This window comes from Colletotrichum aenigma, assembly GCF_013390185.1.
Source record: "Colletotrichum aenigma strain Cg56 chromosome Unknown KSG_Cg56_contig03, whole genome shotgun sequence".
Lineage (NCBI taxonomy): Eukaryota > Fungi > Ascomycota > Sordariomycetes > Glomerellales > Glomerellaceae > Colletotrichum > Colletotrichum aenigma.
Window position 1 is genome coordinate 3,098,099 of NW_023500909.1, and position 22,242 is coordinate 3,120,340.

Genomic DNA, 22,242 nt, shown 5'->3' on the forward strand with positions numbered 1-22,242 from the left:
GTCAGTTGACGCCCTAGGGAGTTGAGAAAAACGAATATGCTGCTTCGCGGTCTTGGGGGGTTGGGTAGATTGGCCCAGGAGGCGAGATGTAGGCGAGCCCCGAGATTTACTCCTCCTGTCTACGTCCCGGCCAGTGTAGACGCAACAATACCTCAGGTATCCCGAGAAATACGGGATGTCTTGGCGATGGAGAAAACGAGTCCAGAAGGACAAGATGAGTTGCTGCACGAGACACAGAAGAGAGCTGGTCGTACGGAGACATGAAGGCACGGGGGCATTCTCATGGGCGGCGGCGTTGGGAGGCTGTCAGAGGCCGGGTCCACTGATGCCCAAGATCTGACTTGTCAAGGCTGTGTGAGGCCGTTCTTTGTCAATAAGGTAACGACTGTCTGTCTGTCGGTGGGGAGGGAGGGCACTCACGCACACATGGACGCAGAGAGAGGAAGAGGGAGTGTCTTCCCTGCCAGATTTCAATGTAGCAGTCGGGTAACACGCAAGTAGGGACACTGCTGACGATGATGGCCCTTGAAGGTGCATGAGTGGCCGCCGACACTGGACCTGTCTCGATTTTTCTGCAGATTTCTTTTCTTTTTCCTTCCTTTTCTCAATTGCAGCCCAGCAATCGTCCAGGTGGCAGGCAGGGGCCCCTGCGGCAGGGACGGGGACGAGATCGCGGACGAAACTGGCAGCCGCCTCCCTCATTGTTCATGTTGGCTTCCTTGCTTCAGCCGGAGTCGGGTGAGGTACGGGTACTCGTAGGTTATTGAGAGGTGCGTGTGGTTGGTCCCGAGGATGAGGATGTGGCGCGTGTTCGTACGAGAGGAGATGGCCCAGGTCCAGGTCCAGGTCCGAGAAGGAAAGAAAAAAAAAAGACACGGACGGTCTCAATCCACGCCCCCTTCTCACTTCCTTCTATGCCTGCCTTAATGTAGGTAGGTACCTCAGGAAGGTACCTGCCTCCGCGACCTGCCTATCTTAATTACATGGCAAGTACGGATACCTTACTCAGGAACAAGCACTCGCGGGCAGTTGAAGTCGGTTTCCATGCCCATACCCGACTTCATACGTGCCTACCTACCTAGGTACTCTAAGGTAGGTAGGTAGGTAGGTAGGCGTACCGGCCTCACCCCTTCGTCCGCCACAAACCCGGGCGAGTGGTTAGGTGCTGACCGTTTGGGAAACTGCCCTGTCCGGCTGAATTTCCATTGTCATCTCGCTGTTTAGATTCCCATCCTCCTCCGGTGCAGCATCTCACCTTAACTTTACCCACTCACTCTCAACGGGCCAATGGCCTCCCTGCCGGCGTTGGCTCCGATGAAGACCGCGGGCACGTCCCTGCACCACACCCGCATCGCGGCGCACGGCATCTAATACGTCTACAGGCAAGGCAGGCAAGGTACTGCTGGCTGGGCTGTACTTTAGAGACCACGGACGCGGTGAGCCATGGCCAGACGGTGCCCCATTCCATGGACTGGGCAACCGCCCGTGCTCACCTACCCGTACCTGTTCCTGCCCATATTGACTTTACCTTAGGTACGGTACTTGCTCGTACTACAAACCATCTATCGTCAAGGCGGCTTCTTTCTTCCTCTGTCTGGAGCATTTTTTGGGAAGAATCAGCAGGCCCGGGGCTAGGCTCGATATTGACTCTTACGCGCCTAAGTCCCCGAGTCGATGCCACCTTACTATCCGTACTTTCCTGCCATCTCATGACCATGGCCACCTCCACGTCCACGTCTCGAACCGCCTCCGCCGAGCGGCTGACGGGATGTCACCACCCAGATATTGCACATAACGACCCATATTTTCTTCGGCTTTGCCCCGACCTGAGATGTTCTAGCTCTGGCCTGTGTGCCTGTTTCTCTCTGTCTGACCTGGTTCCTCGAACTCGGGCTCCCCTCTGCCCCTTCTGATCGGAATGCCCTGCCTTCAAGTCTATCATCTCGTCAAGGTCGTCTTGTCTTGCATTCCTCGACGTCTTGGCTAACCAAGTAGCTTGTCCAAGTCGGTGGCATTACCCGCCATCGTCAACCCAAGAGCTGAGGCACCTAGTGTTCGCTTCCGCTTGTATCATTATCCACCTTCACTTGACAACGGATGGATGTCCATCCTCTCACCGTTCATAACGAGCACAAGCAACACACCAGCATCGCATCGCATCCTTACCGCCAACTGTGGGCTCCACCTCCACTCTTCCGTGCCATCATCTCGTCCGATGTTGACGACGACGGACAAGCCGGCGCAAACACTATTTCCACACTCTCACCAACACCACCTCAGATCAGACCCTGAGAAAGCCGGCGCCGCCCCTGCCCCTCGCGCCAATCATCAGCCGGTCACCCCCAGACACCTTACCCACACGCCTCCCAGTCCAGTCCAGTCCCCTAGTCTGGTTGCTGCCGTCACCGAGTCCTCCCATCCCCGTCCCCCGTCCCCCGTCCCCCATCCCATCTTTGTCCAACTCTCACGCCTCCCTGGCGAAACACCCATTGCGCGCACACTCGGTCAAGCAAAAGTCATGAAGCCTTACCTGACCTGCGCCAACGACTAACCTCCCACAACCTCACCTTAGCCACTTCCCACTTATTTAGCTACACTATCAACGGGATGGCAACGCGCTATCCCAAACCTACCGGCCAGCCTACCGACCGGTCTACCGTGCCTTGGTGCTTGGCTGATACCTATTCTTTTTGATTCCTGACTACTTGCGAGACGTCCGCCGACTAGATTGGCCGCATCTCTCACACCTGTCCGCACCGCACCTCTTGTCTATGTGTACTTTCCTCAGCTGATTTTCTCACCCACGGACTGAGTGGGAAGTGGACGGGAAGCGGTAGCGGTACACAGGCACACACACTACACACACGCAGCACAGCACATCACAGCACAGCACACACACACACACATACATCGCGTCCACCGACTCGCCTTCTTTTTTTTTCTTTCTTCTGGTGGTATGCATGTGAGTGTGTGTGTGTCTTCTGCCCTCTCCTGCCTCACCGGATTGGCGTGCCGTGGGTGCAGACGCGATCTCAATCAACCCAAGGAGCGGTACGGTACGGTACGGTGACCTGGTCACTTTTTTTTTTCTGATGTAGGTACCCTCTCTCGGTTCTGCCCCTGCTGCAGTTAGTAGCGTGTACAGAGGTACCCTCCGACCTCTCTCATTCCGCTTCTCTCTTCCCTTTTTTTTTTTTTTTTTCTTTAAACCTAAGTACCTGTCCCATGGGGTGGGCGCCCCGTCCATTTTCAACGTCAAGGAGGAAGGGGGAGGGAAAAAATAACAAGGGACCATTTACACATACATAAGCCTCCGTACTCTCTGTGCACACTAGCCAGAGTATATTAAACCCATCTGGCATCCCGTCAAGATCCCGTCACCAACGTCTCCTCTTGTCCGCTGTCCGCCTCTCCCGTTCTCTCCAAGCGGAAGAGAAAAAAAAGACACAGCCCCTGGTCCGAGTAAGGTACCGTACCCTTATTCAGTTGGCTGCCGTCTTTGCTTCTCCGACTCCATCTATATGCATGTCGGGCTCCGCATGTGGTCCTGCTCCTCCTTCTCCTCCTCGTCCCGCATGTCGTCCTTGCCTGATCCGCGTCAGATCTGTGCCTCCAACCATACTTCTCTCAAATTCTCTACCAACTCTGAGTCGTTTCAGGGCCTGAAGACACATCGCAACCGCCACTTGCAGCCTCATCGGACATCGTGTTATTAGACACTTCCACACGTGAGGTTGCAGGATTGGGCCGCTCTGCTATCTGTCTTCCCGACTCGGTCTCATTCTGACGCTTTAGTCGTTTGTCCCGAACCCGTCTACCCACCCTCGTCGCCCCGTCTGTCATTCGTTATTTGACGTCTCTTGACCCGGCCGACACACAACCGACGAGCCGATCAGAAAAAAATCGAACTCCGAATCCCTCTCGGTACTCTGCCACGAATCATCAGCAGCATCCTGCCCCGAGACCTCATGGCCTACCATCACTCAAGCGGCTCATCCGCTGGCTCATCGTCGTTCCAGTTCCAGTATGCACAGGTAGGCCACTCTTTCACCGGGCATCCAGGTGCACCGCAGCTCAACGGGCCTCCTCTGCAGCCGTTCCAAGAGTCTCAATTCGACATCTTCGAGTGGTATCCCAAGTTCCAGTCTTGCCTACACTATTTTCTGGACCACGCCCAGTACACAGGGCCCATTCAGGCAGTGGCTGCCTTCGTCAACATCCAGCTGCCCTTTCAGAAGCCGCAAAACCCGGTCCTCTCTTCAAAGCAGACCGGGCCCTCATCCCCTGGCGGGCCCGGGCCTTCAACCCCGTCTACCGCCCGGGCAGCTGGGAAGTTGCCGCTTGGTGCCCAGTTACCGTCAGCCACCTACACGACACTGACGCCGTACGTTCGCCGACTGGTGGCCACCGGCTTCGACTATCCCGCCGTGTTACACGGCTTCTTTGGCGACGACTGGATGGCCGGCATTGGGCCCATGCACGAAGCCGAGCGTCGCAACTACATGTTCGCAGCCAAGAGCGAAACTTGGCTCAAAGTCAAGACGCATTACGACATGGACGGCGAGCAGCAGGTCCCCTTCCTCAGACCCCTGCAAAACGTCACCGAGAAGGAGATCCAAGGCGCAGAGTCCAGCTGGAGCGAGTGGCTGGCCATGCAGGATTGGATGCTGGGTCCGCGAGCCCCTGACCAAGGACCGAGGATCAAAGTAGAGGACGAATAGACGGGCGCGGACAGACTCTCCTCTCCTACCACACGATGGCCGCAGAAGCGTACGAATCGATGTACTCACACGACGGAGCGGCAACTTTGCATTTACGGCTTGCTCGCAGATGGAGAAACGGCGTTACTTGGCTACTCTTTTTCATGGGTTCTTTGCGGACGGCGGTAAATACCGAACACTTGTACGATGTCAAGATGCAGGGGAACATCTCGACGAGGGGGCTAGACGTTCCTGGAAAAAAGACGGGAGGTTTGCGTTTGTTTCTGCGCGTCGTCCATCCATCTTGTTCAGGATGCTGTAAAGTACGAACCACGGTGCCTGGCATAGGGTTTTTGATTGTTTGTTATTTTGGCGGCGGCATTTGTCCTTTTACTTATGATTCCCTTCATCCGTCGATAGAGGTACGCTTTTCAGGCCAGCGGGACGAGTTATCTAGTTACAAGACATATGATAATGTGAAGTATGATTATATCCCAACTTGCTCGACTTGGCACCATTCGAGAACCTCTCACGACATGCATGTCTTGAGGCCCTCAGAGACATGCTTCGTCCACGCACTGTCGTCCATCCCACCTCGTGGACACGACGATTCAGATGATCACACAGAGACACATGGCCAGGGTCTTTCGAACGAGTGAGACAGACGCAGAAACACAAGTCGTCGAACACTCGTGGTGATGTCTTTCCATTCCCATATTTGCTTTTTGATTACCATGAATTCTATCATTTTCCTCGCCATCTAAGATTCGGGGTATGATTAACAAAACAACTGCAGCGACGACTATTTCTTCTTCTTGGCTATCCTCTTCTGCGCCCTCAGATCCTTCTTCATTCTCGAGTCCACAATGGTGTAGCGTCCCTTGACGCCTTTGGGACGACCCTTGACACCACGGTTGACACCTGCAGCAGCATGTTAGCGACGCAATTTCTACGGAATCTTTGAAGAAAAACTCACCCTTGGCAATGACGAGCGTCGGCTTGGGCCTGCGCTTCACCTTGCCGGCCTTGGCCATCATCTTGGCGATGCTCTCAGCCTTCTCCTTCTCCGTCATGCCCTCCTCGTTGGCGAGCAGGTCCGACTTCTTCTTGAGCTTCTCCAGGCGCTGCGCGGCCTTGAACTTCTTGCGCGCCTTGGCCTCGCGCACCTTCTTGATCGGGCGCGCGTTGTACGCGCGCAGCTTCTCGCGGATAGCCGCCGCCGCCGCCTTGGTGATGGGCTTGTGCGGCTTGTCGTGCCGGCCCTCGTCGTCGATGAACCAGTCCGGCAGCCCGTCGCGGTCCTTGAGCGCGTGCTTGTTGAAGCCGTCGTCGATGACGTCGTGCTTCGTCTTTTGGCCTGTCGCGAGCTGGTGCGCGAGCGTCATTGCCTCGGCGGTGATGATGTCGATGTCTGGCGGGGGGTTAGCATGAGTTCTGGGGGAGGGGTGATGTGAGAGAGAGCTTACCTAGTCTGCCGTCCGCCTTGCGCTTCTCCTGGTTCTCCCAGTCCTCCTCGTTGTGCTTGACAACCTCGAAACCGCCGTCGTCCTCGCTCTCGCTGGACTCGTCCTCCTCTTCCTTCTCAACAGTCTTCTGGTCCTCCCTGGCCTTCTTCTCGTCCTTGGCCTTTTGAGCCTTGGACTCCTTTTTGGCCTTCTTAGAAGGCCTGGCCTCCTCCTCACCGGAGTCGGCTCCGTTGGTGTACTCGACGCCGTCCATGCCGTCATCTTCGGGCTCGTCAAGAACACCAGGAATATCCTTGAAGATGTCCTGGCTGAAGAAATTCCTCGCGCGCTTCGACAGGTCGCCGTCCTCCGCGGTGTTGTCCAAGTCGGTGACGAGTGGCTTGTCGCCGTCGTCCTCGTCGTCGTCAGACTCGTCGTCGCTGCCCGATTCGATTTCAAACTCCTCATCGCTGTCACTCTGCTCGTCGGCTGAGACACCCTCCCACTCCTCGTCGTTGTGCTCCTCACGCGCGCGCTTGGCCCGCCATTTGGCATCCGCTGCCGACTTGCGCTCCTTCCACTGGTCGTACATGCCGTCCAGCTCGCGCTCGAGGCGGTCCTCGGCCTCGTCTTCGCTGTCGTTGTCGGACCCGTACGAGATTCCGGAATCCTGCTCCTGCTTCTTCTTCTCGTTCTCCTTGAGGATGGCCATCCTACCCTTGGCGATCTTGTTCACGCCGCCGGCCTTGTCGACCGTCTTGAGCGCGAACATGGAGTCCGGGCCGAGGGGTCCGGACTGCTCCATACCGATATCCATGGGCGCCACCATGTTAAGCTGCATGCGCACGATGTCCTTCTGCTTCTTCTCGTTCTCTTTCCTCCTCTCCTTCCTCTTCTTGGAGTCGTCCTTGTTCTTGAGCGCCTCCAGCTCCTCCTGAATCCGAAGCTCCTCGTCCATGTCCTCGACCTCGGCCACCTCCTCGCCAGCGACCTGCTCCTGCAGAGACTTGGCCTTCTCCGTCTTCTTGGTGGGGAAGCCAAAGATCTCGCGGACCTTGAGACGCCACTTGAGCAGCATCTTGAACTCTTTTCTTCCGAGAACCTTCAAATCGGCGCAGCACCTGCGGATCTCCTCGTTGGTCTCAGGGAGCTTGTCCAGAGCCGCCAGCGCAACGTCGCCGTTGTTCGGCTGGTCGAACGACAGCTGGTTCGCGCTGCCGAGGATCGCAATCGGGTCAACCGTCTGGATGAACTCGCTGGCCGAGACGGCCTTGAACTGCGTGTAGTCGCCCTCCTCGTAACCCTCACGCTTGCGCTTCTTCACCTCGGGGTTGTAAACCTTGGCCTCGTTGTTCGGCGCCGCGTCCTTCAGCTCGGCGAAGACGGCACGGGGGTCGAGGAACCGGGGGTCGATGCGCTTGGGCGCCTTGTAGCCCTTGCAGACGACGAAGATCTCGGCAGACACGTTTCTCGACGACGGCGGCTTGGTGGCCTCGACCTTTGTGAAGAGCTGGTTGAACACCCACAGCAGCGGGTTGTAGTCCTTGGAGCGGAAGACCTTGGTCACGAACGTGCCGCCCTCGACCAGGAACTCCGTCGCCAGCTTCATGGACTGCAACACCAGCTCGGCCTGGTTGAAGGAGTCCTGGTTCCAAGCGGTACCGACGTTGGGCGCACCATCGTGGAGGACACAGTCGGCCTTCCAGGTCTTGAGGTGCGAGCGGATCGTGGCTCGGCATTTTTCGGTGGTGATATCGCTCTGGAAGGTAATGACCTTGGGGATCGGCTTGATGGGGGCTAAATCGACACCGACGATCAACGCGCCGACGGGACATGTCTCGGCTGCGACTTGACACCACGACTAGACATGCGCTTGTTAGATACTGCAAGCAACAATGACATTCGAACATGTTTTTTCTTGCGAAAACAAACTTACGCCTGGCGCAGCGCAAAGATCGACGACGACCCTGCTCTTCTCCAAGAAGCCATACTTCTTGTTCAGCTGGATCAGCTTGAACGCAGCTCTGGCACGGTATCCCTTCTCCTTGGCAAGCTTGTACCACTTATCCAAACGTCCTTTTCCGTGCTTCTTCTGAATCGCCATCTTGTCGAACGGGGCGGCGACGGCGGAACTAGAGAGAAATCCAAACTTTTGGGCGTACCGTCCGTCCGCTTCGCTCTGCAGTGAAGAAACCGACCCTTGAAAAAAGGCCCCCGCCGCTTGAATGGCCAAAAATTCTCGAAATTTTTGAGACCCGATAACGGTCACGTGGAGATAATGCGAGCGAGGTGGGTCTTCCCTGGCCTGGAGCTTTGACATGCGGGCCCTTCTCATCTGATTGGACCCGCGAATCCGGAGTGGGAAACCACCCAAAAATCAATTAAACAGGAACCCCGGCCAGGGGTGGGTCTTCCGCGTCGACACGCGCGCGCGCGACACCATCGCGCGTTGAGGGTACATTTTGGTGGTTGAATCTGGTAAAGACCCGACGTCAGACACGAGCTCGCCTCCTCCGCCCCATCCCTCAGGCCCTGCCATTCACCACCCCAGCACACAGTCAATCCCACGATTGAAGCTTTCTTCCCTAGACTCTGAACGACAGATTTTACGCTGGAAACACACTCTTTTTTGTCCGTTGTTTGTTTACTTTAAACGTTTACCGACGACTTACACGAAAAGCCTAATAAATCCACATTCGTCATGGTTTACCACGGCGGCATGGCCAGCCCGCCGCCGAGCGATGGCCTCGTCCCCGCCTCCTCGCCCACGCTTCCCTCATCACCACCCCCGCGAAACATTCGAAAGGAGAAACGCAAGGCCATCCTGACGCCTCGGAAGTTCACGCGGTTCTTCACACCGCGCGGCACGTCCTCTCAGAGCTCGAGGCCGGTCCTCGCCGAGATGGGCGGGCCTGCGATTAACGTACAGCAGACGCCACCACGATCCAGTCTGGGAGCTCCGGAACTGATCTCACCGACGTCAAATTCGAGCCTGCTGTCGCCGTTTGGTAGCGAGGACGGGCCAAAAAAGAGGAAGAGGGGCGTTGTTCATGCGATTCCCATGAAGCTGCCGCTGCCGGCCCGCGGATCGAGTACGAAACTGTCAAGAACACAATTGGAGGATTTGGAGGATGATGAGGCGCCCCTTGGTAGAAGTCCTCTCGCGAGGTCTCTGTTGGAGAATGTTGAAAACATGGAGGACCAGGCGATTGGTTCGCCTGATGTGCACTCTCCCACTGGCCCTGAGCTGCCGCCCCTGGGAAGAAAATATCCGACTGGACCGCAGACATCACCGGATGAGTTTGCGCGGAAGCTCAGCTCCTTGACTGCCAGCAACTTTGCGACTGCGGCATACGAGGGTCTGAGGCCAAGGTCTACCCTGGTGCGTGTAACGCTGATTCTTAAGAGATTGCACTTGCTGACTTTGATCAGATTGATTATTTCAAGTGCAACCGCGCGGGCGTTCAGGCATCTGGAAAAGGAAAGCCGCTGTCGTCTCTCACAAAGCCCCTTCAGCCTTCCAAGGAGAAATCTGTAAGTTGATTCACCCTGGCGACACGAGAGACAAGAGCTGACCGACCGCAGCCTGAACCGCCATATCACCCACAGCCTGTGATCAAACTTCGCAATCGCGGATTCGAGGCTCAACTGCTGCTTCGCGAACAGGGGAGCACCCCCCGGCCAGGTCGGCAACACCTCGAGTATCCTGCATTTGGTGAGTTTCTTCTAGGCTTCCTGGGTTCCTTTTCTAATCATACCCAGATTCACGAGCTACAACTGCATCTTTCTGGAGCAAGGGTACCGATACACACATGATCAACGCGCATCTGACTCAATCGAATACTATTCCTTTCAGTCTGGCGAGCTGTCACAGTAAGCCCCCCTCATTTATCTCGAATGCAACGAGTCTAACTTTTGCAGATGCCCCTCTTACAGCAATCGGCGATGAGGAGGGTTTCATCCGCTTCTTCGACACCACCACAACTCAAGCGGGAGAGACCCCAAAAGCCAAGGTCGACATCATCATGCAGGGCCATGAAAACGCCATCATGGACCTTGCCTTCTCAGATGATGACCTCCGCCTCGTGAGCGCCTGTGGCGACCGCTCCGGCAAGATCTTCGACGTCATGACCCAGTCCGTCGCCGCCGAGCTCAACGGTGGTCACTTCCAGTCAATGCGCCGCGTCGAGTTCCAACCAGGGAGGGCGAATGGAAGCGTAATAGCAACGTCCGACCGAGACGGCAAAATTCAAATCTGGGACCTCCGCTGCTGCGCCGCCCCGGCCGCCGCCTTCTCCACTCGCGGCCCGGAAGGCGTCTTCCACAGGAACCGCGGCCTCTCGCCCCTCTGGGCGCGAACAACGAACACCATCGACGGCGCCCACGCCCGAACCGTCGAGGGTATCACGTCGCCCGCGTCGGTCACGGCCCTGCAGTACATGCCCCCGGGCCGCGAGCACCTCCTCCTGTCCGCCTCCGAAGCAAATGCCTGCATCAAGCTCTGGGACACCCGCTACATCACCCCCCGGAACCGCCCCGACGCAACTCCCCTGGCGGTGACTGCCGAGCCCGCAACCCACCGATGGCGCCCCTACGGCCTCACCTCGCTCGCCCTCAGCAGCGACGCCGCCCGCTTATACGCCGTCTGCAAGGACAACACTGTCTACGCCTACTCCACCTCCCACCTCATGCTCGGCCACGCTCCAGAACTCTCCGACCGTCCTCCGCGTCAGAAGGCCGGCACAGCCGCGCAAGGTCTCGGGCCCCTGTACGGCTTCAAGCACGACATGTTCCACGTCAAGTCGTTCTACGTGCGCTGCGCCGTCCGCCCCGTCTCTATCACCGGTACTGAACTCCTGGCTGTCGGAAGCGATAAGTGCGCCCTCCTCTTCCCGACCGACGAGCGCGCGATGAGAGAGCACTGGGACACCCAGAGCCACCTCCCGGCCGCTGCCGAGCCCACAACTGCCGCCGCCGGCGGCAATTCCAAAGCGATGACCGGCCAGGTGCCTATCGTCAGAAACGGCACGCCCCTGATCCGCGGTCACCGCCGTGAAGTCACGGGGCTGAGCTGGACCAACGAGGGCAAGCTCGTCACCATCTCGGACGACTACATGGCGCGGCACTGGCAAGAGGGCGATGACAACAGCGTCGACGCCGCCAACGGGTGCGGTCCGGCGTGGGATCTCCGCACGGGCGGGGAGTTTGGCGGAAGACGGCACATGTCGGGGTATGCCGACGTCTCAGAGGACTGGGACATGGACGACGACATGCATTCTGAATGCTGAGCGAGCGGCGCGCTTGACCCTTTTGACTCATGACACTTACGAAGGATGGATGGGTGATGGGTTACTCACCACGCCACGAGAGGAGAGGAAAAGTTTTCTGGCTTTTGTACACACGTTGCATGCGTTTTTTTATTGGGTGCATTCCAGGACACCGCAGGTTTGGCATTGGCATCGGCATTGGCATTAGGAGTACACTAGAGATACCTTTGGTTCTGTTTGTCTTTTATTTCTTCGGTAGACGACGTCGTGGCATCGTTGGCAATTATAATGAGACAACGTCACGACAATTTGTGGAAGATGTGAGATGATGTGCGTGATGGCTAGTGAGCAGACCTCTCACGGAAGGTGTTGCTGGCTGTTGCTGTTGTCGGGAATATATAGGGGCGTGTTAATGACACCAATTCAAAGAAACAAAGAAGAATGTCCCGAGGGGGAGAAAAGAATGGTTGCAGAAGAAGAGAATGGCAAAAGGATCAACTCGAACCCTCAAGCTCCCACGGGAGGACCGTAGTCACCAGGGCGCCGCGCATTGCGCTTGTCCTGACCACTGGGCCACTTGTCCACCTAGGGTGCTTGCTGGCTGATGAATGAGACTTCGTCAAGTACCCCGTTTGGGAGTAGTAGGGTGAGATGATGTACACGCTTTACAGAATACGCGAATACGTAGGTTATGAGGATACTTGATTCGTCACCGGCGCTCATCTGGCGCCTGACTATCTGAATCTGCTCCACCCATCCGCCGTTGACACATGTCTGACGAAAACCCGCCAGACCAAAACTCCAGAAAGCAACTAGGGGGGTATCGTGTATCTAGCCCATGTGGTATCCTGAATAAGAACGCTCCTGAACGCCAAGCTCGTCATGCTATGCATCGTCATAATGTCATCTTATCGCCCTCCACCGGTAAACCCTTATCTATAGGTCTCGTAGCAAAGAAATATATACCCACGATTGCCACTAGGACCGCCACAAGAACAATGTTGGAAAATAGAGCGGTAGACGAACGTGAGCCGGTTAAAGATTTGACCATGGGCAACTGTGAAGTAGCCGCACCGTGTGTCGAGGGCGTCTTGCCGGTGCCTTTCCGGTCAGGAATCGGTAGCTTCGCATCGAACTTCATAGATCCAGACGCTGGGCAACCGGCTGGCGCGTAGCCCTCCAAGTTGCCTGCGCCAAAGATCTCTCCCATTTCGGACTTTTGCTGTCTTGCGTGCTTGCAAAGCCAAGTGTTCGACCTTTCGCCATCCCCCGACTCTCTTTCAGATGCCTGCGCTCTTCTCTCGCGGGCCACCACTACGCTGTCACGCAGACGGTGACCAGAGCCAAGTGGTGCCCAGGAACCCATGCCAGCCACATCATCCAACCTTGTATCGCACACGTTGTCCAGTTGGCTGACGAGAAGCAGCATGTTGTCAAAGATGCAAATGGCCTCTTGAATGATGTCGTGCCTTTCCCGCGGCGTAAACTGTGCCTCGGATTCTGCAAGGCGTTTCTTAAACTCCTTTTTGAGATCCTCCCCGTCGAGAACAGTGGCGAAGTGAAAGAAGCTCAGTGGAAGCGTGTGCCGCGCATGCTTTGCCCCGATTTCCAGCGTTCCAGGCTCGCCTCGCAAAAGATCAATAGGTCTTGTAGGAATGGCTCCAAGGGGATCGATCTCTTTTGGTTGCCGTGGTTGACAATTCGTTCCGAGAGGCGGAATCGGCGATGGCACTTGCTCCCAAAAGTCAGAACCTGCAGACTCGAGCGTGGCCCTGATGAACCTTCCACCGGCGAATAGTGCCATGAACAGGATATAGGAGTACGAGAGCACGGTGTGGGGCTTCTTCTCGATGGTGCGCTTTGCATGCCTTGTGAACTCGGCGAGACGCCCCGAGTTCGAGACTGTCTTCAGCTGTTCGTCTACCACCTCAGGGGACCATCCAGTCAGGAAGCCAACGTCTGATCGCAACCGATCAGACCGCATGAGCTCTGGTAAGTAGAGAGACTTTAATATCGAACGCATGTTTGGAGAGGCGTTGACATTATGTATCGACCCGGGTTCGTCATGGGGAACACGAAGTAAGTCGTCGAGCACGTTGCCTCCATCTCGTGACTCTACCGGAACGGAATCCACAATGTCTTTCCATACTGATTCGAAAGCGATGTAGATAGGTGCAATATGAAGGAGACCAGACACGTAGATGGAGGGGTCGGCAGAAAGGGGAGGGATCGCCAGCGGGAGACGGGCGATGATCAGCTTGTTAAGCTTCGCGTGGACGGAGCGAGTTGCGGCGGCGATGGACTCGGCCAGGGGACGTTGGATTTCTTCGGCCGGCGGCGCGGATGTTGGAGCCATAATCACGGCGTCGCCCGCGGCGTTTTTTTGTAACAAAGCCCCCGGTGGAGGAGTTGCGGCGTTGTACGACAACTTATAGGAAGCGTGTGGGTTGCAGATTGGTAGCGTAGCTTGTAGGTGTGCAGATCGGTCTCGAGAAGTACGACGTCGTCCTCTGACAACGCCAGGTAATATCTTCTCGGGGAGACAGGTTGTTGCCAGGAAAAGTAACAGATGTTTTGATTTTGAAGAGGTGTAGGTATCGAAGGAGAGCGGTTGGTATTGTGGTGGTTCAACGACAGAGGATGTGGCTTGCTTTGGATAAAGGCAGGCCAATGGTAGTCCTAGAAGACTTGGTCCTCGCCGCTCCTTACTGCTCTGGGTGACTTGGAGGTGTAATGCAAGAAAACAAGACAGAGGGAGGGAAGGGAACAGACGTAGATGAGAAACCAACTGGAAGCGGCAGCCGTAGCGTCGATCCTTGGCAGACGGTGCGGTCCAGTGATCGGGTTGCCTCTTGTCTTTTTCGCTCCCGCCAAGAGCTCGAGACCGACGGGCCAGTCAGATTGAAAGTAGCTCTTGCGAGGAAGGGGCAGCGACGGTGCCAGGAGCAAGTATGGGTTAGGGAAGGAGTGAAGGCAGCAAGAGAGAGAACAAAAGTGAGAGGTTCTGGATTCCCGGGGTTAAGGTAGAGAAAGGTCACACGGGGCCCGATGCGATGCGCGAGATGGAACCAGGACTCTCTCGGCCTGGCGTCTGTTTCTGCGCCGGGTTGACAGGGGAATACACCAGGATATTCGAGATGCGTATTTGACAAGGGGAGGAAAGAAATAGTGCCCCCAAAAGAAACCAGACAGGAACAGGGCCAACGGGGTTGGAAAAGGAGCTAGCGCTGGTATGGCAGGAAGCATGAGGCTACCTTGCGCTCACGTTGAGTTGTGCGCCTAAACCGTGGAGCAGACGCGGGCGGGCAGAGTATCCAGCGAGTTCAGTCCAGGTGATTCAGGTGTTTGTTTGTGCTGGCTTGTCGAGAAACAAAAGTTCGTTCATGTCTCTCTTGTCTGGCGGAAGTGCTATTCCCAAGTTGACGGAGCCACAAAGGTCTCGTCGGCTTTCTTTACGGCCAGAGTTTAGCTCCCGTGGGCCACTCCCGCTTCAGACCAGCTCCAAAAGACGGAACGGAGTCCATGACCAACGACTTCACTGCCACATTCTGGAGAGCCCCCGATCCGCTCGGGGGGCGAACGCGATCACTCACTGCTGATCGGCACACAGACCATTCGACGACTTGAGGATCAGAAAGGAAAATAAATTTGGGAAGAGGCGACAACATGCGCGCGCGTGGAGTGAGTGAGCAAACTGACGAGGATCCACGCCCAGGGAAACCTTTAAGAGGGGGGACGAGGACACTGAGAGAGGAGAGCGGGGGAATGGCGAGGGGGGGCCTGGAAAGTGACAGCGACAGCGGATGGCCGACCCGACATGTTCAGGTTCAGGGGTCTTGAGAGGTGCCATTGTGCGCGGTCTCGCCCCGTAGGGCCACTTTTTCCCATCGGCCTGGGCCTCTCTGGAACTTTGTGCCACTGCGACTCTGCGCCGCTGCGCTGGAAGACACAGCAAAACACGCTGGACACGGCGGGCAAAGAATGGCCCTGTGGCGTGGCTTGCCCAGAGAACCTGGAAGCTGGGAGAGACAGCCCCAAGGAAGAAACGAGACCCGAGACCTCACCTAAAAGTAGCGCCCCCTCTGCAGAAGGAAGACTCTCCCCCATCGATCGGCTTTTTGGCAGGCCATCACCCACGGATGTCAAGCCACTGCTTCTGCCCAGCATCGTCCACACTGATCGGTCCTATCTTCAAGCTGCACTTCCCCAGAAGGAGCCTCTCAAGCCCGTGCTTAGAAAGGTCGCTGGACTTCAGCGCTCTCTCCATCGTCACCAGCACAGATGTCTGCCCACGTTACAACCGTGCTACCACGTAAATAACACCCAAAAGGCTTAAACTCAACATACTTTCAGCGTTCCCGCAACTCTATCAGCGCAGGGGGGAGCCCAGCAAACCTTCGCCTTTGGTGGAGTTGACGACAGGAAAAAAACACCAGCACGAGGACCACAGGCCAAGGCAGGCGAATCCGGTTGCGCGGCTCCTTTCCCGTCGATCACACCCCAAAAGGAGCAAACATCGTCTTTTGGAAAACTGGACCATGGAATTCTCAGAAATCCCGTCTCATGCAGGCCGTCCCGCCCTCGGCTGTGCCCTCTTCTCCTTCGAGGACTGACTGGTGTGTTAATAATCTCGCTCGCCCTCGGGCAGCCAATGACCCGAAGCGCTCCTCGTGTTCTCTCCGCTGCGCGACTTGCAGATACCCACTGCTCATCGTGTGAAGCTCCCCCGAGTCTTCCGTTGGATGGCGCGTTGTGCATCACTAGTAGATGCCAAGACGGATTGCAGCAAGACAAGCGTGTAGCTGGGAGTGCCAAGCTGCTTAAATGTGCCGCTCACTTTCGATCCGGCTCACTTGACAGACAGTCCTTACGGAAACACACGCGATGCAAAGTAATTGGATTATCAACCAAAAAGAGCAGATACTTGGTATCATGCCCGTATCAGCGTTCCAGGAGGTAACCTGATCCTGGCATACGCCCGCCTAACGCCTTGTCTATGCACAGTGGTGCCGCCTAGGGCTCTACACGGCGGCCTTGCTCGTGCCTCTTAATTAGCATTGACAAATATTTCTATAACTGTGCCCCCCTGGATCCTGCCTGGGGGCTCTTATCACCTGACTCGTCTTCTTTGCTCTCGTGGTTGATGAATAAGAAGGAGATGAGAACGACTGCCGCACCAACCCAGTATACCCAGCTGGAGTATTGCGAGTACTGTATCATCTCGCCGATGAGCGACAAAGGAATCGTCAGAGACAGACCAACCGTCACCACCAGAGGCGTAGTGAGCAGCATGGCATACGCCCACGACATGTCGCTAATGAAGGAAGACAGAGAGTTGCCAATGACAATGGCCCAGATCTTGCCTGTCGGCGGAAGTTGAAACTGTGACACTGTCAGAATTGCGTAGATATTCGGTTGGACCGGGCACGTACCGGTTCCATGCCGGTGAAGTGCAGGATGAAGAACACCGGCCAGAGGAATACCAAGTTGAATAGGCCCACCAAGCCGAAGAAGAGCGGCATATTGACCCTATCCTCGTTACCGACCCTCACCTTCATGACGGTGACGTAGAGGCCATAGATGATGGCGCTAACAAAAGCCATGGAGTCGCCAATCGCAATCTGCGACGTCGTCTTGTGCGGGAACGACCCGCGGTTCTCGTCACTTGAGCCCGAGAGGTCCACGGTCGAGATGAGGACAATGCCTGTCAACGACGCCAACACTCCAATGAACTTGCGAATTGTGAATCCCTCCACCCGCATCAGCGCACAGAACACGAGCGTCCACACACTGCTCGTGGAGTTCAGAATAGTGACGCTCCCTACGCTCGTGTACTCCAGACACGCGGATGCCAGGTAGTTCGCAAAGAACCACAGCATGCAGAACTCAAGGCTTATGATGGCCGTCTCCCGGAAGCTCATGCGCTCGACCTTAGGCTCGTAACCTTCCGCCTCCAGGCTCGGCTCGTCGTCGACCAGCAGCCGCTCGCCCGCCACCGCGTCCTCTTCGTCTCCCTCCGCCTTAAGGCCTCCCTTGCCGTGTTTATGCTCGTTCCATACCACCATTGCCTCGCGCCGTAGGCCCTCGACGCCGTGCCGCATGACGAACTTGACCAGCATGGGCACCAGGGAGACTGCAAAGACCGAAGTGTTCATATACACAACGAAGAAGGGTTTGTCGTAGGAATGGTCCGAAAAGATGTACTGTCAAAAGTCAGCCGTCAGCCAGACGCTCACCGCCAGAGATTGCAAGGGAGGAGAGAGGAAGCCTCACCGATGCAAGAAAGTTGGATATCGTCCATAATAACACCGTCACCAACAGTAATGAAATACCCAACGTCCGTCTTGCAACGCCTGCCAGTCCCAATTTCGCCTGCAATCCCGAGGACCGCACCGTCGACCTCGACCTATTCGTAGACGCGACGGATTGGCTCATCCGGTCCGCGCTGGAGAATGATCTCCGGGTATCTCGTGCATGATCGGGCGCTATCGCAGCGGGCAACATAGGCTCGCTGGGCGCCATCTCGTCGGTCGGGGGAAGGGCGGTTTCGCGATCGTAAGGAAGAGAGGGAGGAGATCAGGAGGGGTCGTCGGCCGTCTTGCAGTCTAATCTGGTCTGGGTCGCAGGCATTTGACCACGACAAACTCGAATTGTGAATCGCAGGATTAAGCTTGTTCAATATCGGGCGTTGGTCCCGTCGTCGGTGACTCGGCGCATGCAGTCGGCACGATTATGCCGTTCCGTTGACTTGACTGCTTCCGGGTTTGTGTGTCTTGGGTCCTCCCCAATGGCGAAGTAGACAACGTTGGCAGTTGCTTGGGTAAACAAGTCGCTGGACCGCGTACGACACTAGAGTCCACAAGGTAAGCCGACAAGCTCCGTCGGGATCGCGCGCGTCGTCCAAATATCCGACGACGTGGGTTTATTTTAAGGGATTCGTGTCAGTTGTTGTTCAAAGGGTTGTTTCTTCAAGGTTGGAGAGTTTCAACTGCACGGACAGTAGCCCCTGTATTCGTCCCAAATACCGGCGACCAATAGACGATAGGGCGATCGCGTGCCACTACGTCTCAGCCTCCCTCCGCGTTCTTTACTTCAAATATGCCCCTGCGAGCAACTTTCTTACGCCTGTTTACCAAACACGAGGCATCTTACTGAGTTCCTGGGCTGACGGCTTGCTGCCGCTGAACAAAGCCAAGAACGGCGCCGCGCAATCTGCAGCCGGCGCCAGGTCGGATTTGGTGCCGGCTCACCAACTTTTACATTTAGTCGCATCGATGGCTCCAGTCTTCTGAGCGGAGTCTGCTGAGAAACGGCAGCATGATCCGTCAGCTCGGGCAGGTGTTTCTTGGACAAAATCTCTTGAACTAAGTTGTCGGCCGTCCGTGTAGTCCGAAACTGCGGCATCAATCACCGAGTCGGCTTAGCATGTCATTACTGGGCAAGACGTCATGCGACTTCAACTAAAGGCAAGTTGTGCAATCTTTGGTATCCTACGAATAATCCCGTGAATTCAAACTCAAAAAGAAACCTCTAAACACCATTCACACCAGTGCATGATATGCTACATCAAACCAACGGCCAAGATGGATATGTGAAGGGCCGTGGACTAAACATGAATGCGAGTACAACGGGTCCCATAAATGTGTTCCGCCCGGGATGCTCTGCTCGCTCAACGTCGGCCGTCTGCTCAACCAAGAATCTGCTTAGCAGGCGCAGCCGTCCCGGGGGTTCTCAATGGGAATGTTGATGACATCCTGGTAGTCCCCGCTGAACTCTTCCGACTCCTCCTGAGCAAGGGCATTTCGTGCAATGACTGGTGGACAATGTTAGCATCTCTAAGAGTTCACCTTGGAAGAGGCAACCAACCTTCAAAAGCCTGCTCGACGTTGATAGCCTCCTTCGCACTGGTCTCGAAGTAGGGAATCCCGCCCTTGGACTGGCAGAAGGTCATCGCACGCTTGGTCGAGATCTAATCAAATGGTAAGCTTGTCGTCGGGTAGCCGCAGGTGACACCAAAACTTACAACTCTCTTGCTCTCCTCAACATCAATCTTGTTTCCAAGGACGACCTAATCTCTTATCAGTGTCCATGTCCTATCCCTCTAGGACTTCAAGATACTGACGAATGGGAAGTTGTCGGGGTCACGCGGAGAAGCCTGGATCAGGAACTCGTCCCTCCAGCTGTCCAGAGCATCGAAGCTCTTGGAGTTGTTGACGTCGTAGACGAGTACGCAGCAGTCAGCTCCGCGGTAAAAGGCGACACCCAGCGACTGGAAGCGCTCCTGTCCTGCAGTGTCCCAGAGCTATTGTCCGTCAGCAACGCGTTCGTTGTTTCCATCGGCAATGTGTTCGCGGCGTCACCCACCTGCATCGTCACCTGCCGGTCATCGACGAGGACCTCGCGGGTCAGGAAGTCGGCGCCGATCGTGGCCTTGTAGCTTGCACTAAACTTCTTGTTGACCTAAAGGTAGAAATAGCCAAATCAGTACTCTAGGCTACCACCGTTCGGGCCGCCAGACAGCGCAGCAGGAAAACATACATATTGGTTCATCAAACTCGTCTTGCCGACACCGCTATCGCCAAGGATAATGACCTGCAACACAGAAACAATCAATTATGCCGCACGTGCATTTGGGGCCGCCGATAAAGCCCACCTTGAGAAGGACCTTCTTTCTCGATGACATCGTGGATCTGGTGCGTCGGGTCCGCTATGTATGGTAAATGGAAAAGTCGGGCGTCGGCGGGCCTTCGGATGCGCGATGGTAGTTGTATCCTGCGTCGCGACTGGGTCAGGAATCGGTTCGAATGTCAAAGTGGTCGAAAACGGATCGGTGTCGTGCGTCAGGGGTGGTTGGTTGGTGTAGAGTGCAGGTCGATGATCGATAGACAGAAGTGATGGTGGAGGTTGACAGGGAAGCAGGCGGTACTGAGAGCTCCCGTCACATTTGCAGGTTTCAGCCTATCAAAGAGCTGCTTGGGGGACTGGGTCTAACCAGGAAAAGGAGCGCATGCTGCTGTTGATGTGCCAGCTGGCTGACGTAAATGGCGGGCAGGCACCTGGAGGAACGCCAAGTGACGGTGCTCCAAGGCGCTGGAGCCCGCCTAGACATGCTGTGACACTTACTGTTGGCTGCCCAGGTGGTTGGCCGGTAAGGTGCATTGAATGACTTGGGCACGGCGCTTAGGTAAGGCACCTAGCCGGGCCGCATGACGCCTACGCCACACCTTTATCATGGTTCTCAGTGACGGTCCATGCGACTGAGCTTCCCTTTAGTAGCTCCGGGACGTCTCAGCGACTTGCGAAGAACGTCCGTCACCGCCTCACACCACATGTATATCGTGGACGAGCACTCCGCAAGTGTACCAAGCATATGCGTGGCCCAGGATGAGCTGATGGGACTGTCGACCAACACTTGACGAGATCCTCATGGCGGATGAAGACGGCCTCCTGGACAAGGTCCACGGCCTGAGCGACTTGGAACTGGCCGCCCTGCTGTGCCTGGTCAATCGAGAACACTGCATCGTCAGTACGCCTCCCGCTGCCCTCGATGAGCTTGTCGAGGAGCTACAGCTGGTGAGCCCAACAATCCATCTCTCTCCCACTCATGAGGTCCACATCTCACACTGTTCTAGATCGCAACAAAGACCTTCGGTCTGAAATGCGCCGTAGTGAATTACACTCCGCAAACCTCACTGGAGGACTTTGCATCGTCAATCCTCACGCAGCAGTCTCTAGCAGCACCAAGATCAGGTTCGCCCTTTCGAACCCGTAATGATTCCTACTTTTCTCGCGCGGGCATCTCCCCCCTGACCTCCGTCACGGCAACCAGCCCGACCGGCCAGGGCATCGGCGGCTCCTCCATCGCCAATGTCATTGTGGCTCGGAACCTCGACCGCGCCCCAAGAGCCGTGCAGATCCAGGTTCTCGAGCTCCTCCGCACCCGTCGTATCTTCACACGCACTTCCGTCCAGACGGCCCCGAAGCAGTTTCTGTTCATCGCCGCCCTGGGCGCCGAAAGCGGTGGCCAGGCTCACGTTACGCTTCACCTGAACGACTACCTCTTCATTGCTCACTGGCATGATCCGGACGACGGTTTCCCCAATCTCGACGACGCGTACGACGCTGCCGATGGGGCCGAGACGGCGAGTACCGAGAGTGTGCTCAAGAAAAGCATCAACGGTGATTTGCCCGCAGTCAGCGAAAACCCTCTTTTCCGTGAAGGCGTAAGTTTCTACATGTGCAAAGTGCCTGGGCATATGCTGACGGCTGCAGGATATTGCGGCCATCGCCAAGAGCAGTCGAGATGTCCAGATCGATGTTGATGTCTTGCGCTACCTAATGAATGTAGTCTCATACCTACGAATGCATCGCGCAGTTGCCGGCGGCATCGAGCCGACCGCGACGAAGCACTTGGAGCAGTTGCTTAAATGCCTGGCTCCGCTACACCGGCTCGACTTTGTCACACCCGCCTTGGTTCATCTGGCCGTTAGGAAAGTCTACTTGCACCGAATACGCATAGCGCATCCGCGACAGGAACGCAGTATGCAGTGGGGAAGCCAGCTGGAAGCCATTGAATCCATTCTCGAAGGCGTGGGCCCCGAGGACGTTATTGAGGACGTGCTGGGCATGGTTGCGGCACCGCTTTGATGGAAGCTTAAAAGATATCCAGTGAGCGACTTTATTCTAAAGTGGTCACGTCCGAACAAGCCTATAATCCTTAATGCCCATGGAAACCATACAAGACATGAAACGCCCGCCTTTTGGGTCTGTGTATTGATGCATGTTCCTGCACCCGCCATATGACCTTCATGACACTCCTGTACAACTCGT

At 56.1% G+C, this 22,242-nt stretch overlaps 7 protein-coding genes across 7 annotated transcripts; 3 read left to right on the forward strand and 4 right to left on the reverse strand.

Annotated features, from left to right (window-relative positions):
* Window positions 1-3,968: 3,968 nt before the first annotated feature.
* CGCA056_v004794 (uncharacterized protein) lies at window positions 3,969-4,721 on the forward strand (the record flags this gene model as incomplete). The annotated part of the gene is made up of 1 exon (XM_037320049.1): window positions 3,969-4,721. One exon carries the CDS (start codon window positions 3,969-3,971, stop codon window positions 4,719-4,721), a length of 753 nt encoding a protein of 250 aa, XP_037180833.1.
* Window positions 4,722-5,502: 781 nt separating this feature from the next.
* Window positions 5,503-8,249, reverse strand: spb1 (AdoMet-dependent rRNA methyltransferase spb1; the record flags this gene model as incomplete). The annotated part of the gene is made up of 4 exons (XM_037320050.1): window positions 5,503-5,621; window positions 5,677-6,111; window positions 6,167-8,006; window positions 8,082-8,249. 4 exons carry the CDS (start codon window positions 8,247-8,249, stop codon window positions 5,503-5,505), a joined length of 2,562 nt encoding a protein of 853 aa, XP_037180832.1.
* Window positions 8,250-8,846: 597 nt separating this feature from the next.
* On the forward strand, window positions 8,847-11,433 carry cdt2 (Cell division cycle protein cdt2; the record flags this gene model as incomplete). Its single annotated transcript, XM_037320051.1, has 5 exons — window positions 8,847-9,527; window positions 9,578-9,679; window positions 9,731-9,860; window positions 9,908-10,018; window positions 10,067-11,433. The coding sequence occupies 5 exons, from the start codon at window positions 8,847-8,849 to the stop codon at window positions 11,431-11,433; spliced, it is 2,391 nt and encodes a 796-aa protein (XP_037180831.1).
* Window positions 11,434-12,307: 874 nt separating this feature from the next.
* On the reverse strand, window positions 12,308-13,768 carry HMX1 (Heme-binding protein HMX1; the record flags this gene model as incomplete). Its single annotated transcript, XM_037320052.1, has 1 exon — window positions 12,308-13,768. One exon carries the CDS (start codon window positions 13,766-13,768, stop codon window positions 12,308-12,310), a length of 1,461 nt encoding a protein of 486 aa, XP_037180830.1.
* A 2,714-nt stretch (window positions 13,769-16,482) lies between these two features.
* Window positions 16,483-17,934, reverse strand: CGCA056_v004798 (putative vacuolar membrane protein; the record flags this gene model as incomplete). Its single annotated transcript, XM_037320053.1, has 3 exons — window positions 16,483-16,794; window positions 16,845-17,615; window positions 17,806-17,934. The coding sequence occupies 3 exons, from the start codon at window positions 17,932-17,934 to the stop codon at window positions 16,483-16,485; spliced, it is 1,212 nt and encodes a 403-aa protein (XP_037180825.1).
* A 1,181-nt stretch (window positions 17,935-19,115) lies between these two features.
* CGCA056_v004799 (putative Ras-related protein Rab7) lies at window positions 19,116-20,095 on the reverse strand (the record flags this gene model as incomplete). Its single annotated transcript, XM_037320054.1, has 7 exons — window positions 19,116-19,225; window positions 19,279-19,381; window positions 19,436-19,480; window positions 19,535-19,714; window positions 19,777-19,872; window positions 19,951-20,004; window positions 20,066-20,095. 7 exons carry the CDS (start codon window positions 20,093-20,095, stop codon window positions 19,116-19,118), a joined length of 618 nt encoding a protein of 205 aa, XP_037180824.1.
* Window positions 20,096-20,838: 743 nt separating this feature from the next.
* CGCA056_v004800 (uncharacterized protein) lies at window positions 20,839-22,059 on the forward strand (the record flags this gene model as incomplete). The annotated part of the gene is made up of 3 exons (XM_037320055.1): window positions 20,839-20,985; window positions 21,045-21,635; window positions 21,685-22,059. 3 exons carry the CDS (start codon window positions 20,839-20,841, stop codon window positions 22,057-22,059), a joined length of 1,113 nt encoding a protein of 370 aa, XP_037181646.1.
* Between the last annotated feature and the right edge of the window lie 183 nt (window positions 22,060-22,242).